This window comes from Durio zibethinus, chromosome 13 (assembly GCF_047325235.1).
Source record: "Durio zibethinus cultivar Kanyao isolate XHJ-2024 chromosome 13, ASM4732523v1, whole genome shotgun sequence".
Lineage (NCBI taxonomy): Eukaryota > Viridiplantae > Streptophyta > Magnoliopsida > Malvales > Malvaceae > Durio > Durio zibethinus.
In genome coordinates, this window is record NC_143174.1 from 3882626 (window position 1) to 3897658 (window position 15033).

Genomic DNA, 15033 nt, shown 5'->3' on the forward strand with positions numbered 1-15033 from the left:
TTCTATCGTATCATGTGTAAACTCAGGGAATTGATTAGAACTGTTCACTATCAAGCAGTCGTCTTCATCTGGCAGGGCCAGAGCACTTTGTGTCTCCATATAGAAATAGTATTGTGACTCCAGTTTCATCTAGATGGTAGCAAGTCAACAGAAATACTAGTGAATTGCCATGAAAACAGTTAATCAAAGGTAGAAAATACAGCTTGTACTGTTGTTGTAGCAGGTTAATTCAGACAAAGGAAAAGAACAGGTATAGTAAGAGAGATTAGGAAGCCCTTTACAATCAAAACCTGACAATAACATTTATCAAGGTAAGAACAAAATTATCTGATTTTGTTAGAAAAAACTTGTAAAAAGTTTTTCTGATTATATTCCTGTACAGAACCTTTTTCAACGTAAGTTTTTTTTTTTTTAAATTTCAAAAACCAAAAAAAATATTTATAATCAAATTTATATCTTTTTGTATAAACAGTTAATATTTGTTCATATAAACATAGCTATCTAAATGTATGTACAAACAACTTTCACTATCGTATGCAAGTCATACGACTTATTTTGAAAATGTTCCAACATCACTTGCTGCCTATTGTCCACTGTAGGAACCTCTGAACACTATCAAGCCCACAGAGCTCCTTCACAACAGGCATGGTGGCGGGTACCTCCAACTGAAACGTTGAATTAGACTCATCTATGCCACCCCATGAATGAAGTTGTTGCCTGGCTTCTTTGATAGCTGCTCTTATAGCACAGTGAACAGACACTGCTAGAGTTAACGGTGGCTCTCCGGAAGCTGCAAATTTAACAGATGGTAGAAATTGATGATAAGTATCATGTTATCAGTCTCACACTTAGTTTTTCTTTTTTTCCCTAGTCTTACCCCTGTGCCCAATGCATGAACTACACTACAAACATTATCAAGCAGCATTTTGATATCCTCGAGCACCTAGTACAGAGAGTATACAAGGAGAATGACAAAATGGAGGACTCTCTAATCCACACTGACTCTAGGTTAGCCTTTTCATCATTTGGTTCCAAGAACCAAATGGTCAACTTAAATTCAAATGGCCTCCTCGAGAGAAAAGACACCGGACATCGATATTGCAGAAAACATTGACCAACAAGAGCATAGTACATGTGTCACCATTTAGAAAAGCCACTTCGACATCAGATGAAAATATAGGAAAATTCATGCACAAAGAAAACAGACTAGGTTTGGTAAGAAAAAATTAACTTGCCTTTGGACGAAAGTATACGGTGTTTATGATGTCCACTGTTCAGGATTTCAACATTAAATTTTTTAGGTATGGTGTCGACTGTAGGGATCTTGTATGTCCAAGTGCCTTCTGCAACTACTAACCCATTTGAGTTTGTGGGGTATTCTTCAAGCATAAAGAACCCTATTCCTTGAACAAAAGCTCCTTCAATCTGAAAAGGAAAATTGTTAATTCTTGAATTTAGTATCATATAGATCATGCCGGCCAACCAATTAGTTAGAAGAAAGGAAAACAGTGCAACTTTCAGGCAGATCCCATTCACAATCTCAACTCCCTGCATATCAAGACAGAGAAAATCCTTCTGTGGCAATGATATATAATGTAGAGCAAGGGAAATTTTAGCATGCTTGACATGTAAAGACTGAGCAAAAGAAAATTAGAAAAGATTACAGAACAAATATTTTAAATTGATGTCAGGAAAAAGATTAGATTTGAGCCAACCTGTCCTAAATCCACTGCAGGATTTAAGCTCTGGCCACAGTCATATATGATATCTGTCTGCAGTGTTGTGGTTTGCCCAGTCAAAAGATTTACCTCCACCTGCAATGCCACATCTTCATTATTAGCAACTATATAGTTAAGGACCATAGCCAGATTCACTTCAGCAAAAACTGCAAATCATGAAAGCCAAACAAAGTAGGGGCACGGATATACTTGCCTCACTCACTGCAGCACCATAGTTTAGGTATTTCATGGAAGAAAAATCGGGTACATATAATGAACTTGCAGATAAGTTCACGGAATTCTGATATGCCTGCATGCGGTAGATTAGAAGTGTGAAACTGCAATAATCATCTATATCTCATCAAGAATATAAACTTATCTCTTGAGCAATCTGTTCTTATAAACAAATTCTCATCATGCAAGTGCATAAGGAACTAGAAGGCAGAACAAAAATAGAGGCCCATATAAAATTCATTCCCATAACAAAGCTAACAGCGCCGCTCTTACTCCTCAGTAGCATATTTGGCATCCACTTACTGTCTTTCTCATTCTAAAAACATAGTAATTACAGATTATCTGCAATGTTACATCTCGTTATTTCAAAATTACCTATTTAGAGAGCCGCCATATTTAGCAGTAAAAGTTAATGCCACAAGTAATAAACATAAATGAAGAAACTATAAATAAAGAAGGCTTGCAGTTGTACCTAAAATAGAAGTGCACTAACAAGCAGAGGTCTTAAATATTACTAAGATATTAGAAACCTTAAATCAAGTGACACGCATTATCCAAAAAAATGAATGTTGATATTTCAGTCAAGAAATCCATTTTGAATCAGAAAACTGAATAAACAAATAATAGGACTCTTTTATCTTCTCTTTTTTTTTTCTTTCCTTTTTCCTTTCCTCTAATTATGGTAAGTAATGGACATAAGACCTTGAGTTTACCAAAGATCCTAAAGGTGTAAGAGGCATTAGAATGAGCATAAAAATGGGCTGCTCGTGATCTTAGAAAGGATGGCAACTCTCAAAGTCCTCCAGCGGCCAAAGTGAAAATATTATGAGGTGATACATAGAAGTGAAGATAGATACCTGAAGAATCAGTGTCTCCCATTTTATAGATCCCATTTGCTCCACCAACCTTTCCTTGAGAGCTGTAAGTCTATCGACCAAGATATTGCAGCAAAGTCTAATGGATTCACAGCTCGATTCAGATGTCGTGCTGCCAGCAGTTAAACCACCTTGAATTAAACTCAAGGTATCAGCTTGTATGACCCTCACCTTCTCCAAAAGTTCTTCTGTTGCACCACATTGGATCAAACTAAGAGCATAAGCAGTCATCTGTTTTACCTTCGTCCATAGACCCTGACCCAGCTCAATTCCTCCTACTTCAACAACAATAGATCCATCATGTAGAATGCTTACTTTCCCTGGGGTTGCTCTCAACAGTACTTCATGCACGATAGGCACTCGAGAGATTCCCCTTTTCTTCCATTGATTACACCTATTAAATTCTTTTACTGTTTCAGTCCTTTGGTAAAAGCTTGAAGACAGGGCCAACTTATCCCATATAGAAGGTAAAGTATACTCCAGTGGTTCACCGGCACTGGTCTTGAAAAATAATTCAAGGCTGTCATACTTGTGGAGATTGATACTTCTGACTGAATCGACTTCCAGGGCAAGGGTGGACGCCACATGTTCAATTAGAGCTTCAGCAACAAATGATGCCTGTACCTCCCCAGGGGCCCTCATTGCCGATCTACTTGGACGGTTTGTTTTGCATAACTTTATATCGAAAGCTAAAGCACCCCAGTCATACTTTTTAAGTGAACTAAGCATGTTATGTGGCATGATTGGACTTACATCAACAGACATCCCTGCATCAATTAATATATCAAGTTTTAGGGCTGTAATCTTCCCATTAGTTTTGAATCCTACACTGTAAGTTATTTTCATTGGATGCCTTCCTCCTGCCATTATCATATCAGTCTTGCGATTAACATACATCCTGACTGGACGTTGCAGTTTGTAAGCAGCAACTGCGCATGATGTAGAAACCTATAACATCAAATTGTAAGCAGTATGTAGCAACATAAAAGGACTATAATTAAGCAATACAAATAGCACGACCTAGAGCGGGTTGCTTTAAGTTTTAGGCTAAGACGGATGTTAGGCATGGGAGAGGATCAAGAATCACTTCAACATGCATTGAGAAGATAGTCTCCAAAACAAATGAACCTCCAACTGTATGCTTATTGTAGTTTTTGTATCTTACACAACTTTGTCTCCTTCTATTTTATTTATGTGAAGTCAACTAACATCAACTAAGTTTGTTGTGGCCTTATATTCAAATTAAGCTCGCTATGTATTTTGCTACTTGGTTTTAGGTTAAAAGCTTTACTATGATAAGCATCAGCCTTGTAGTTTATATATATCTTGAGCAGATTTTATTCAAGTTTCTAGTTAAAGGAAAAAAGAAACAAAACGATTGCATATAATTATGCTTGTGTCATGTGAAATAATATATACCAGCAACAAACGTGCCCAGAGAACTAGTAAAACGAACTTGAAATTAGTAAATTAGCAGCTTTATTTCACTATTCATGTCCCTAAGTTTTAAAATAATAATTTCGAGGCTGGAAACAAGGCATACCTTGCAATACCTGAGAAGAAAAGCTCAAACAAAAAACAAAGAAGAAGAAGAAGAAATAAGAAGAGAGCACAGAATGATACTCACAGGCATTGCTTTTATGGCTTTTCCCCCGAATCCTCCTCCAACCCTTCTTGTAATCACACGGACGTTGTGTCCAGGGACACCAAGGCATTTAGCTATTGTCTCATGCGCAAACTCAGGACATTGACTAGAACTGTATACTATCATGCAGTTATCCTCATCTGGCACAGCAAGAGCAGTTTGTGTCTCCATATAGAAATAGTACTGTGATCCGAGTTTGACCTACACATAAAAATCAACTTCCCGTGATCCAAGTTAACAAATGGTTCTAAACGAAATGACCCTAAATGAATTTGTATCATGATTATGTTTCAGAAAAAAAAAGAGTGCAAAATTAGGTTGTACTAGTAGATATTCGTATAGGGAAAAAAAGAACAGGGAGTTTGGGAAAAGTGAAGGATGGATAGGAGAAAGAGAGAGAGAGAGAGCAGAAGCAACAGTAAAGTATGATAATTACCTCAGCAGAGAGAATTTGATGATCAGCTTCAGCCATTCCTTTTGAAAAATCACCAACCTGTTCGGGGTAAAGGTAGGGAGGGACATCAAAAAAGCTACATCTCTCAAAAGCCTCTTCTACGGATAATATTGGTTCTAGATCCTTCTTGTCATAATCAATCACTGCAAGGTTGGCTGCCATGTCTGCATTTTTCTGTGTATTTGCAACCTGAAATAGTCATTTATATGATCAATTTTCAAAAATGTCATTTTGTTGATGATATTAGACATTACCATTCTATTGCGTTCAGTATTAGTGAAGATTAAAAAAATAAAAATAGAGGCCAAAGAAAAGCAACAAGAAGTAAACCATGGAATTACCACCAAGGCAATGCGCTGACCAGCACATTGAGTAAGCTCATCTGCATATAAGGGTTCAGTACCAAACATTGTCCAAGCACCTACATTCTCCCCAGGTATGTCTTTGAAAGAAATAACTGTGGTGACTCCATCCAGTGATGATTCAGGCTTAAATTTTATGCACTTCACCCGTGCTAAAGGCTCAGTGCTATAAATAAATGCTCCATGCAGGCAATTTCTTGGAGATGGAATGTCATCCACATAAACAGCCTCACCTACAAAATATGGTGGATGAGCAACATTGACAATATTTGATTGTACAGTGCTGGTAGCAGGTAATTGAAACTTTATAGATGAAAGCTAAAACAAGAGTGACTGTCACAAAGAAAACCTTGTAGACATCTGATAATACTACTCTTGATGAATCAAGACACGAAAAGTCCATTTTATCCACAGAAGCATTTATGTTTAACATTTTAAATAACAAGGTATTATAACAATTAACCTTAATGAATTTGAGGTTTCTGCTGGCGATAGTTTGAAGAACAAGTATCCGACACTTCACTAGCATGTTCTAACCAATTAATTACCTGCACCAGGATTCATGCTACTAGGGAATGTCAGAAAAGCATCATTAATAAAAATAGAGGCTACATCTGGTTGTCACTTTTGTTACTTATTTTTTCTTTCGACAACAAAAAGAAAAAAAATATCTTGAAGAATTAAAAAGTGAAAAAATAATTTTAATGGCAACAAAATGCGTAATTTTGCTTCTATATAGAATTGTCATTTTTAAAATTTTTAACCACTATTTATCAAAAATGATTTTGTCTTTTGCTATTATACTTTTTGTTTTATAACCAATATCGGAGAAACATAACACAATTAAAAGAAAAAAAACGAAAAAAAAAAAAGAACAAGCAGCAACGTAAAAAACCAAAAGGGAGCCTTAAAAGTTGTTAATGACCTATGGTTGCTAGATCAAAGAATAGGACAAACCAGAAGCTTGGAGGGTAGCTCCAACTTTTGTAATTGGCTCTCCAACCGGATGATATTCTTCATTTAACTGAATCACCTGCTTTGCAGATGATAGCAGAGTTGAGAATTTGGTTTGATCAAACTGGTCAAAATTCTGTTTTATTTTGGAATCATTGAACTGCAAAGCACTATTATATCCATTACACAAAAAGCTAGAAATATCAGCCGAGTTGTTAATTAAGGGGCTTAGGAACTCGAAGAGAAAGCCAACGGCCAAGCTGGACCTAAAAGCTGGACTGGAGGTACCATCTTCAGGTATTACAGTAATTTCCAGAAGTTTAATAGCCTCATATAGAACACTATCATTTAGCAACTTCGCAGAAAGAAACTCCTCGACTTTCCTTGCTCTAATCGAATGTTTTGTTCCATAAGCACCAAAAGCAAACCGACAGTTATTTAGCATAACTCCAGCAGAATTTTTACATAGCGAAACCTCAGCCAAGAAAGCAGCATTCAAATAGGGAAGTGCATTTCCAATAGGGCGTGGTGCAGCTCGATAGGTCTCATATACCAACTTAGTGTAGGTTTTCGAAGAAAGATCCCTACTTGACCTCCAGTAGGGAATTTTAATGCCTAAAAGAACACTTTTAAAAATTAATGGAGGCCTCCCCAGGAACTCTTCCAGCGTGATAGTTTCATGTCTCTGACCGGTCAATATATCAACCATTGAATCGACAGAAAGTAGTATTGTAGCAATATCTGATGGAAAATGTTTCCTCTGGGCCATTATCAGGTTTCCTCCTATACTAGCTGAATTCCTTACGAACCCTGTGGCAATCCTTTCCATATGGTTGGCAAGCTTTTCGAACACCAATTTACCTTCTTGGTTTAATCCACCTTTATTTTCTTCCTTCAAAGCTTCAATCGCTTTGGAAATTGTCACAGATGCTCCAATTTCAATCCCCGTCTGCTCTTTCCTGATAATTGAAAGCTCAGGAATATATCTCAAATCAATGTAGTTTTTATGATGTACTAGTTCCTTATAATAACCCATTCCTGTGTTCCCAACAACGATCTTCGTTGAGGTTCCATCATTCACCTCAACCATTTGCAATAAGCTTTGAAGCTGCTCAAGACTAACAGGACTATACCAATGACATCCTTCAGATGCCAGATTGAAACCTGCCTTAATTTCCATTTTCAGAAACTCGGGAAACATACAAGTTGCATTATTATGTGTGTATGGAGGTAATCTACTCAGCTTTACTTCATCACTCTCTCCTTTTTTCCAAAAGTAGTTAAATCCCAAATCCTCCATATCAACATCAGCAGCAAAAGTTTTACAGGCATCAGCAATGGGTCGGTAACCAGTACAGCGACAAAGATTTCCTGAAATAGACTTTTCTGCTTCAGAAACTGTTAGCTTGGAGAATCCGGGACGTGGTTCTGGCCTATTAGTCTTATCAGCATTAACAAGTGCTGAATAAAGAGAAACACACATTCCAGGAGTACAATAACCACATTGAGATGCGTGGAAACCACTAAATCTTTCCTGAATAGGGTGGAAACCATCCTTGCTATTTCCAACTCCCTCAGCTGTTGTGACTGAACATCCATTTACACTGCAAAGTAGTGTGAGGCATGAACTAACAGTAAAATCCTCAACCTTGTCAAGGACAGCGTCATACTTGGACAGCAGGACAACACAGGCACCACAGCCTCCTGTCAAACAAGAAAACAGAATCAAGAAATCATTCATTTGGAAATGGAGGACAAAAAGAGATACAAAAATTTTAACCGGCTCATTGAAAACAGCCATATGTTTGTATAAAATTGGCATAAAAAACTTCAAAAGAGTGAAAAATTCATCAAATTTGAAAGTGCATAACAAAGTGAAAGGTAAATTACATCCAATACAGCAATGAAAAACACATGACAAAAATATAAACTTTTACATTCAGAAGAAAATCCAACCATCCATCAAAGAAAAAGTAATCCAAACACAACTATCATATTGTAACACACATATGAGTCTATAGGCAATAACAGACATGAGAACCTGACATCCAGCCATTCATATAAAGAAAACCCATCAACATATGAGAGAGAACTAATCCAAAATGAAACTTAGCATTCATATTTGATTAAAATTTCAATAAGAAAAAAGATTACTTTCATAAAGAAATAGAAAGAGAAAGAGAGACCTTCACCACAGCCAAGCTTGACACTTTTGAAAGAAGTCTGGGAACGCAAGAACTCAAGCAAAGTAGTAGAAGGGTTGACTTCAGAGAGCTCAAACCTCTCTCCATTAACTGCAAAAACTAAACTTTTCTCTGTTTGTTGGGTTGTTGTAGTTTGTGTCTGCCCACTCATTTTCTAGCCACTGCTGAAACTAATACTGACTGATAACTGACAGTAGGATTGTTACTGACTAGTTCCCAAAAAGTTTTGTTCACGAAAAATATGATCAATTCAAAGGAATATCCATTATCCAACCTCTTTTCCAGTATTAAAATATACCCTCTCGTTCTCTCCGTTTAATCTTTTGTTTTTTTTTTTTTTTTCAAAAGAAAATTGAAGCAGAGAAGCTGAGATGGTGGCTGTCATTGTGTTTTTTTGGATAAGTGGTGGCTGTCATTGGTTGTCTAGTTGTTTTGTGATGAAATGTCTTTTTCATCGCTATCAAGTTCACTGCCTCCTGTAACGACCGTTTAAGTACCTTATCAAGACGTTGAATTCATTTGAATTTTCATGAATGCCAAAACCCAAGTTTCTAATTCCTGTTGCATATGTTGGGAATATTGACTCAAATCCCATAAGAGATTTGTTTGAGATTTGTCAGATTTTGTTTGATGGACAAGAAGACTTGCAAAAGAAGAATTCCAAGAAAAAGAGGATTCTTAATAAATAAATTTGACTTGCAAGAGAAGAATTCTAAAAGGAAAGGGATTCTTAATAGGTAAGTTTGACTTACATGAGAAGAATTCTAAGAGGAGAGGGATTCTTAATGGACAAGTTTGTATGGTTATAAATAGGTAAAGTCTCTACAAGATTTGATATGAAAAAAAGATGTAAGAGAGTTGTAGGATTTTATAAGATAACACCCCATAAGAGTATTGGGGCTCTACGTCTTATGGGTGTGTATGTTTATTTGTGAGTGGATTAGAGGAGACTGAGAGGGTTCACATAGGTATGATGTATGAGAGTATATGGATATGTGTTTGGTTATGTTGAAAGAGTGCATAAGGGTTTGGGTTTGTGTTTGTTTGGGTTGAAAATACTCTTTAGGACTAGAGGAGATTGAGAGTGTCTTATGAGTATTGATTGTTGAATGAGGTTGATGATTTGATGTATGTTTTTAATCCTCTACAACTAGTGGATCTTGTTTCTCATCCGTGGATGTAGGTAAGTTGGACCGAACTACGTTAAATTATTGTCTTTTATGTGTTTGATTTATTGTTTAATTTCGCTTCCGCTAGTGTGATTGGATTGGAGGCTTTTAACCCAACAAATGGTATCAGAGCTATGGTGTTCCCCAACAAATGGTATCAGAGCTGAAGGTTCGAAACGTGAGAAGAGTTGAAGATTCAAGATGTGAAAAGAGCCGAAGGTTTGAGACGTGGAAAAGCTAAAGGTTTAAGATGTGGGAAGAGCTTGATTTAAGACATAGGAAGAAATAAGCTTCGAGGAGCTCAATTCAAGAGAAGAGTTCGAGTTTTGAAGATTGAGGATTGATTTGAATGAAGCGTGAAGACACAAGAGAAGAGAAGATGATTGTAAGACTTCCATTGCAGGTGGAGCCAAGCATGTCTAGCATGAAGACAGATGATTAATGAAATTTGAGTCAAGGTGGAGATTGTTGGGAATATTGACTCAAATCCCATAAGAGATTCGTTTGAGATTTGTTAGAGATTTGTTTGAGATTTGTCAGATATTGCTTGATGGACAAGAAGACTTATAAAAGAAGAATTCCAAGAGAAAGAGGATTCTTAATAGGTAAGTTTGACTTGCAAGAGAAGAATTCTAAAAGGAAAGGGATTCTTAATAGGTAAGTTTGACTTGCAAGAGAAGAATTCTAAAAGGAAAGGGATTCTTAATAGGTAAGTTTGACTTACATGAAAAGAATTCTAAGAGGAGAGGGATTCTTAATGGACAAATTTGTATGGTTATAAATAGGTAAAGTCTCTACAAGGTTTGGTATGAGAAAAAGATGTAAGAGAGTTGTAGGATTTTATGAGATAGACACCCCATAAGAGTATTGGGACTCTACGTCTTATGGGTGTATATGTTTATTTGTGTCTTATGGGTGTGTATGTTTATTTGTGAGTGGATTAAAGGAGACTGAGAGGGTTCACATAGGTATGATGTATGAGAGTATATGGATATGTGTTTGGTTATGTTGAAAGAGTGCATAAGGGTTTGGGTTTGTGTTTGTTTGGGTTTGGGTTTGTGTTTGTTTGGGTTGAAAATACTCTTTAGGACTAAAAGAGATTGAGAGTGTCTTATGAGTATTGATTGTTGAGTGAAGTTGATGATTTGATATATGTTTTTAATTCTTTACAACTAGTGGATCTTGTTTCTCATCCGTGAATGTAAATCAGTTGGACCGAACTACGTTAAATTGTTGTCTTTTATGTGTTTGATTTATTGTTTAATTTCGCTTCCGTTGATGTGATTGAATTGGAGACTTTTAGCCCAACAGCATATGTTAACTCTAAGAAAGTACAACATAAAGATTATGACAGAAAATTTAATGTTCAAAGAACAGCGTGGATGAGAGGAAATATAAAGTATACCACCATTTGGATTGAACTAAAGATAATATTCTTTGGTGATTCATTATTCAGTTTTGGCATTCAGAAACTAAATGGGGATAGATGAATATTGGGTAATTTACCAACACTTGAAACAGGGAACTATCAATTAGTAATATATATATATATATATATATATATATATATATTTCACGAAAAGAAGAATGAAGACAACTGAGTTTGACTTATGAATTAAGCACTAACTTGGTTTGACTTTTGAGGGAAAAGAAATAATTACCAAATATCATATATGTTCACATGCATGCATATGCAAGAGTGGATGTTTGTATCTCTGTATTCATGTCTCTTACTCTCTTGTACCTTTAATGAGCACCATACGTCAGTCAATGAAAAAATAGCAAGCTTCGCCTCCAATTGTACCAGAAAGTTGAATATATCAGCATATATTTTCAATGCACCAGGAGTCAATATTGCTGTCAGGCCACCAATCCACTCCGTAGCCCTGACCTAAAATGTCGAAGGAATGGAACACCAGCCATTATTAACAGCCATCAGAATTAGGATAGTAAATAAACCAAATGAATTCTTCTAAGGTGGAGGTTGAAAGGGCGGAAAAGGAAAGAAATAGGATCTGACAATGCCAATCTTTGAGAAATAAAGGAGAAGACTTGCAATATAGATAAAATTGTACCACTTGTAGATGTCGAAAGAGGCATGATGCCATAGACAAATAACTTATCTTTATGATGGTCTTTTTCACTAGATGACCTCTGGATTCTGGACTGACAACAACACAACAAGTCCTTGAATTTCAGAGAGTCTTCAATCCACCTCTGTTGCACACCATTTCTGATGATTCCATGTTAAACTACATGATTGTAACAAATAAATTTTCGTATCTTTTTTGCTGAAAAATAATATATTATTCAAATAGATCATTTAAGTGAATATTAGACTGACAGACATACATGACGCGAAAGGGACATAATAAACAAAAAACCAATAAGCCCAGATGCCAACAAGTAAAACCAAACAGAATGAACCAAGGAATATTGCCCTCCACCAAGAAACCATGTCTACAAAAATTAAAATTCATCCAAATTTTCAGAGATAAGGAATTAAAATGATCTAACTTTGCACCATGCATCCAATAAGCCCAGATGGCTTGAGATTCAAAACAAACTCTAAGAACATGTAAAATATTTTCCACATTTGCACCACACCTTGGTGAATTTGAGATCCGTCGCTTAACACAAGCCTTCTTCATTAACAATCTGTATGCAACACTAACCAGAGAAAATGTCGGATTCTAGGAGGTAATTCAAGCTTCCAAAGCCCTTTCCAGCGGAACTTTGACCGCAAGTCACCCTTAATGAGAGAATAAGCCGATTTAACAGAAAATTGCCCACTGGGAGAGGCTGTCCAAATTGTCTTATCTACCTCTTAAAGCAATAAAGAGATCAATGAAATTTAATTAACAATCTCCCTCTGCAGGAAGTTTAATCTAGACCAGTCCCAATTACCCTTATCTTCCAAATAGTCACTAACTCTATCATCCCTCCTCTCCAGAGGTATAGAATCCACAATTTCCTCTGCTAGAGTTTTATCATCAATTCATCTGTCATATCCGAAGGAGGTACTCTTTCCATTACAAATCAAGCGAAAACAACCCTTGTTCACCAGCTCTCTATTGGAACAAATACTGCGCCATGTAAAAGAAGCTGCAACTTTTATTATTTTTTGTAGAAAAGATTTTCCCTTCAAATATTTGGACCACAACACTCGAGTCCAAAGACTAGAATCACTCTCTTGCATTTTCCATCCAAGCTTAGCTAATAAGGCATTATTCATATCAGTCGTTTTCCTAGTTCTTAATCCTCCCATATCTTTTGGCTGACAAACTGTCTTCCACATCAATAGGTGAACTTTTTTCTATCCTCGATAGAGCCCCATAAAAAATTCCTTTTAAGAGCATCAATATCATTTGCCATTTAAATTGGCAATCTAACTGTCTGCACAGTATAACTGGCTATTGTGCTAGTTACCGATTGCAACAACTTGCTAATGAAAGATGATTTCCCTTCCATAAAAACAACCTCCTTCTAAATTTCACCAACAAAATTGATAGATATTCTTAACCACCTATGAGAATGAATTGGAACTCCTAAATAAGAACCGAAATCAGAACAGTGTTGCATCCAAGAAGTCAACCGAACGTTCTCCACCAACTCCGGTGAGCAAGCTTTTTCACTTTGTATATGGCTCATAACTTGTTACTGGCGAGAGCCTTTAATCCAAATAAACTTAATGTATGTTTTTATTTGCACGGTGGATGGAAAAAATATTCTTAGGCATCATCACATCATTTTATTGTTAAAATTCTAAAAATTTAATCTCAAAATGACATGACAGTGTCATGAAAAATTTTTCACTGACTATTCAAATAAAACCGTACATAGTCTAGCAGTTTCTCTTCCATTTCTTTCCTTCTACTTTCTTTGTTGATATATTTTCTTTCCTTACCTTTGAAGAAACAAATGCCTAATGAAAATTATTATTAATATATCAAAGAGATTAACAACGTGTTCTTTTCTTTTATCCTCCAGTGAAATATAATAAAAGGAGCAGAGCTTTCACCTTTTGAAGCTGCAGCAAAGAACCTGCACTTTGCCTTTGCATGAGGTAACCAACGATTCGTTGCCAAAGCATATATGAAACCCTTAGTCTCGAAGGATCAGTGAGAAAATCAAGAGAACAAAGTATAATTATATTCAAAGAAAACAGAAAAATCAGTCCTTTTTGGTTATTGCTTCTGCTCATATAAAACCAACATAGCAGAAACTCTCATATTAGATTGATCAAAAGATTTAAAACAAAGAAGAGAAACAAAAGGCTAATAACAGTACGACATATGGATTCGAAGCCAACGGTTGTTTATGAAGATTTTGAGTTACGAACTGAATGGGTTCATGAAGCTGTGGAGGACACTTTAATTGCATATCTACCAGGTTTGTTCTTGTCCAAATTTTTATGATTTCTTTAACTTATTGATAAGGCAAAGGATTTAGCCAATTTGCAACACAAAAATTGACGAGCAGTACTCTAATGATTCATTCAACAGGCTTTACGAAGGCGCAACTTAAGGTTCAAGTAACCACTGCGGGGAACTTGAGGATATATGGAGAACGTCCAATTGGCGGCAACAAATTCAGCCGTTTCTCCAAGGAAATTCCAATTCCATCGAATTGTGACCAAAATAAAATCAGAGCCAATTTCAAGGACGGTATGCTCCATATTAAACACTCCAAACTGATCATCCCGGCCGATGAGAAGCAGGAAGAAGCAAAACCATCTGTAGAAGTTCCGAAGTCTGATCAAAACCATGCTCCACAGCCTCCAAGGCCTGCCGATGTGCCACGGAAACTAGGTAATGGTCCAGAACAGGCTGTTCAAGAAACTCCTCTCAAGGCCACCGTGGAAAAACAAACAGGTGAGAAAACAGATGGGCTAGCAAAGGAGGCTGACAGTGTTTCAGAGAAGGAACCTGATAAAGAAAAGGAAATGAAAGACAAACGCAATGCTGGTAATGAATCTGACAAGCCTATGGAGGAGGAGAGAAAAGGTTGGGATCAAGAGGAAAAGGCTTCAACTAGTGAAAAAGCTGAAAAGTTTGGCGATTCTGTGCAGGACACAGCAGAAAAAGAAAATGTAGAGACTGAGAAACTCGATGGCACTGATCACAAATACCAGCCAGCGATTAACGTGCTTTCGCTAAAATATAAGCAAGTTCTTGATGGTTTGGCCATGGGGCTAAAGAATCCAAGAAAAATGATGAACATGGTTTTGGCTGTTTTATTGGTTGTGGTACTTGCGGTTTATGTCAGAAATGCGATCAGGTCTCTTAGGAACTACTAGAACTAAGCTTGTGGGAAGTTCATGGTGAATGTAATTTCTAAGTTATACATAACTTGTATCTGAGAATCCATAAGAGTAATATATTAAGAGCTTGACATGTTTCAGATTTCTGGCTGATT

The 15033-nt window shown here is 36.5% G+C and overlaps 2 protein-coding genes across 3 annotated transcripts; one reads left to right on the forward strand and one right to left on the reverse strand.

Moving 5' to 3' along the window:
- Window positions 1–416: 416 nt before the first annotated feature.
- Window positions 417–8909, reverse strand: LOC111303853 (indole-3-acetaldehyde oxidase-like). 2 transcript variants are annotated; one of them, XM_022900328.2, is made up of 10 exons: window positions 8429–8909; window positions 6246–7946; window positions 5268–5521; window positions 4909–5115; window positions 4455–4673; window positions 2810–3775; window positions 1933–2028; window positions 1716–1814; window positions 1236–1425; window positions 417–790 (listed from the first exon to the last, which is right to left on the reverse strand). In XM_022900328.2, the coding sequence occupies exons 1-10, from the start codon at window positions 8595–8597 to the stop codon at window positions 573–575; spliced, it is 4119 nt and encodes a 1372-aa protein (XP_022756063.2). In that variant the 5' UTR covers window positions 8598–8909; the 3' UTR covers window positions 417–572. The 2 variants fall into 2 exon arrangements, 1 of the variants encoding a protein (XP_022756063.2); XR_016327055.1 differs by lacking the exon at window positions 417–790 and having other exon boundaries at window positions 1386–1425; window positions 1933–2056; window positions 8429–8836.
- A 4843-nt stretch (window positions 8910–13752) lies between these two features.
- LOC111304392 (uncharacterized) lies at window positions 13753–15033 on the forward strand. The gene is made up of 2 exons (XM_022900943.2): window positions 13753–14007; window positions 14121–15033. The coding sequence occupies exons 1-2, from the start codon at window positions 13911–13913 to the stop codon at window positions 14912–14914; spliced, it is 891 nt and encodes a 296-aa protein (XP_022756678.2). The 5' UTR covers window positions 13753–13910; the 3' UTR covers window positions 14915–15033.

Bases quoted from the DNA above. Each gene is read 5' to 3' on its own strand.
- LOC111304392 (XM_022900943.2), top strand. From the start codon at position 13,911: ATGGATTCGAAGCCAACGGTTGTTTATGAAGATTTTGAGTTACGAACT. The intron at 14,008-14,120 runs GTTTGTTCTTGT...TTCATTCAACAG, and splicing joins TTTAATTGCATATCTACCAG to GCTTTACGAAGGCGCAACTT.
- LOC111303853 (XM_022900328.2), bottom strand. From the start codon at position 8,597: ATGAGTGGGCAGACACAAACTACAACAACCCAACAAACAGAGAAAAGT. The intron at 2,029-2,809 runs GTATCTATCTTC...TACCGCATGCAG, and splicing joins GGGAGACACTGATTCTTCAG to GCATATCAGAATTCCGTGAA. The intron at 1,426-1,715 runs GTTGGCTCAAAT...TTTCCTTTTCAG, and splicing joins CTGCAGTGGATTTAGGACAG to ATTGAAGGAGCTTTTGTTCA.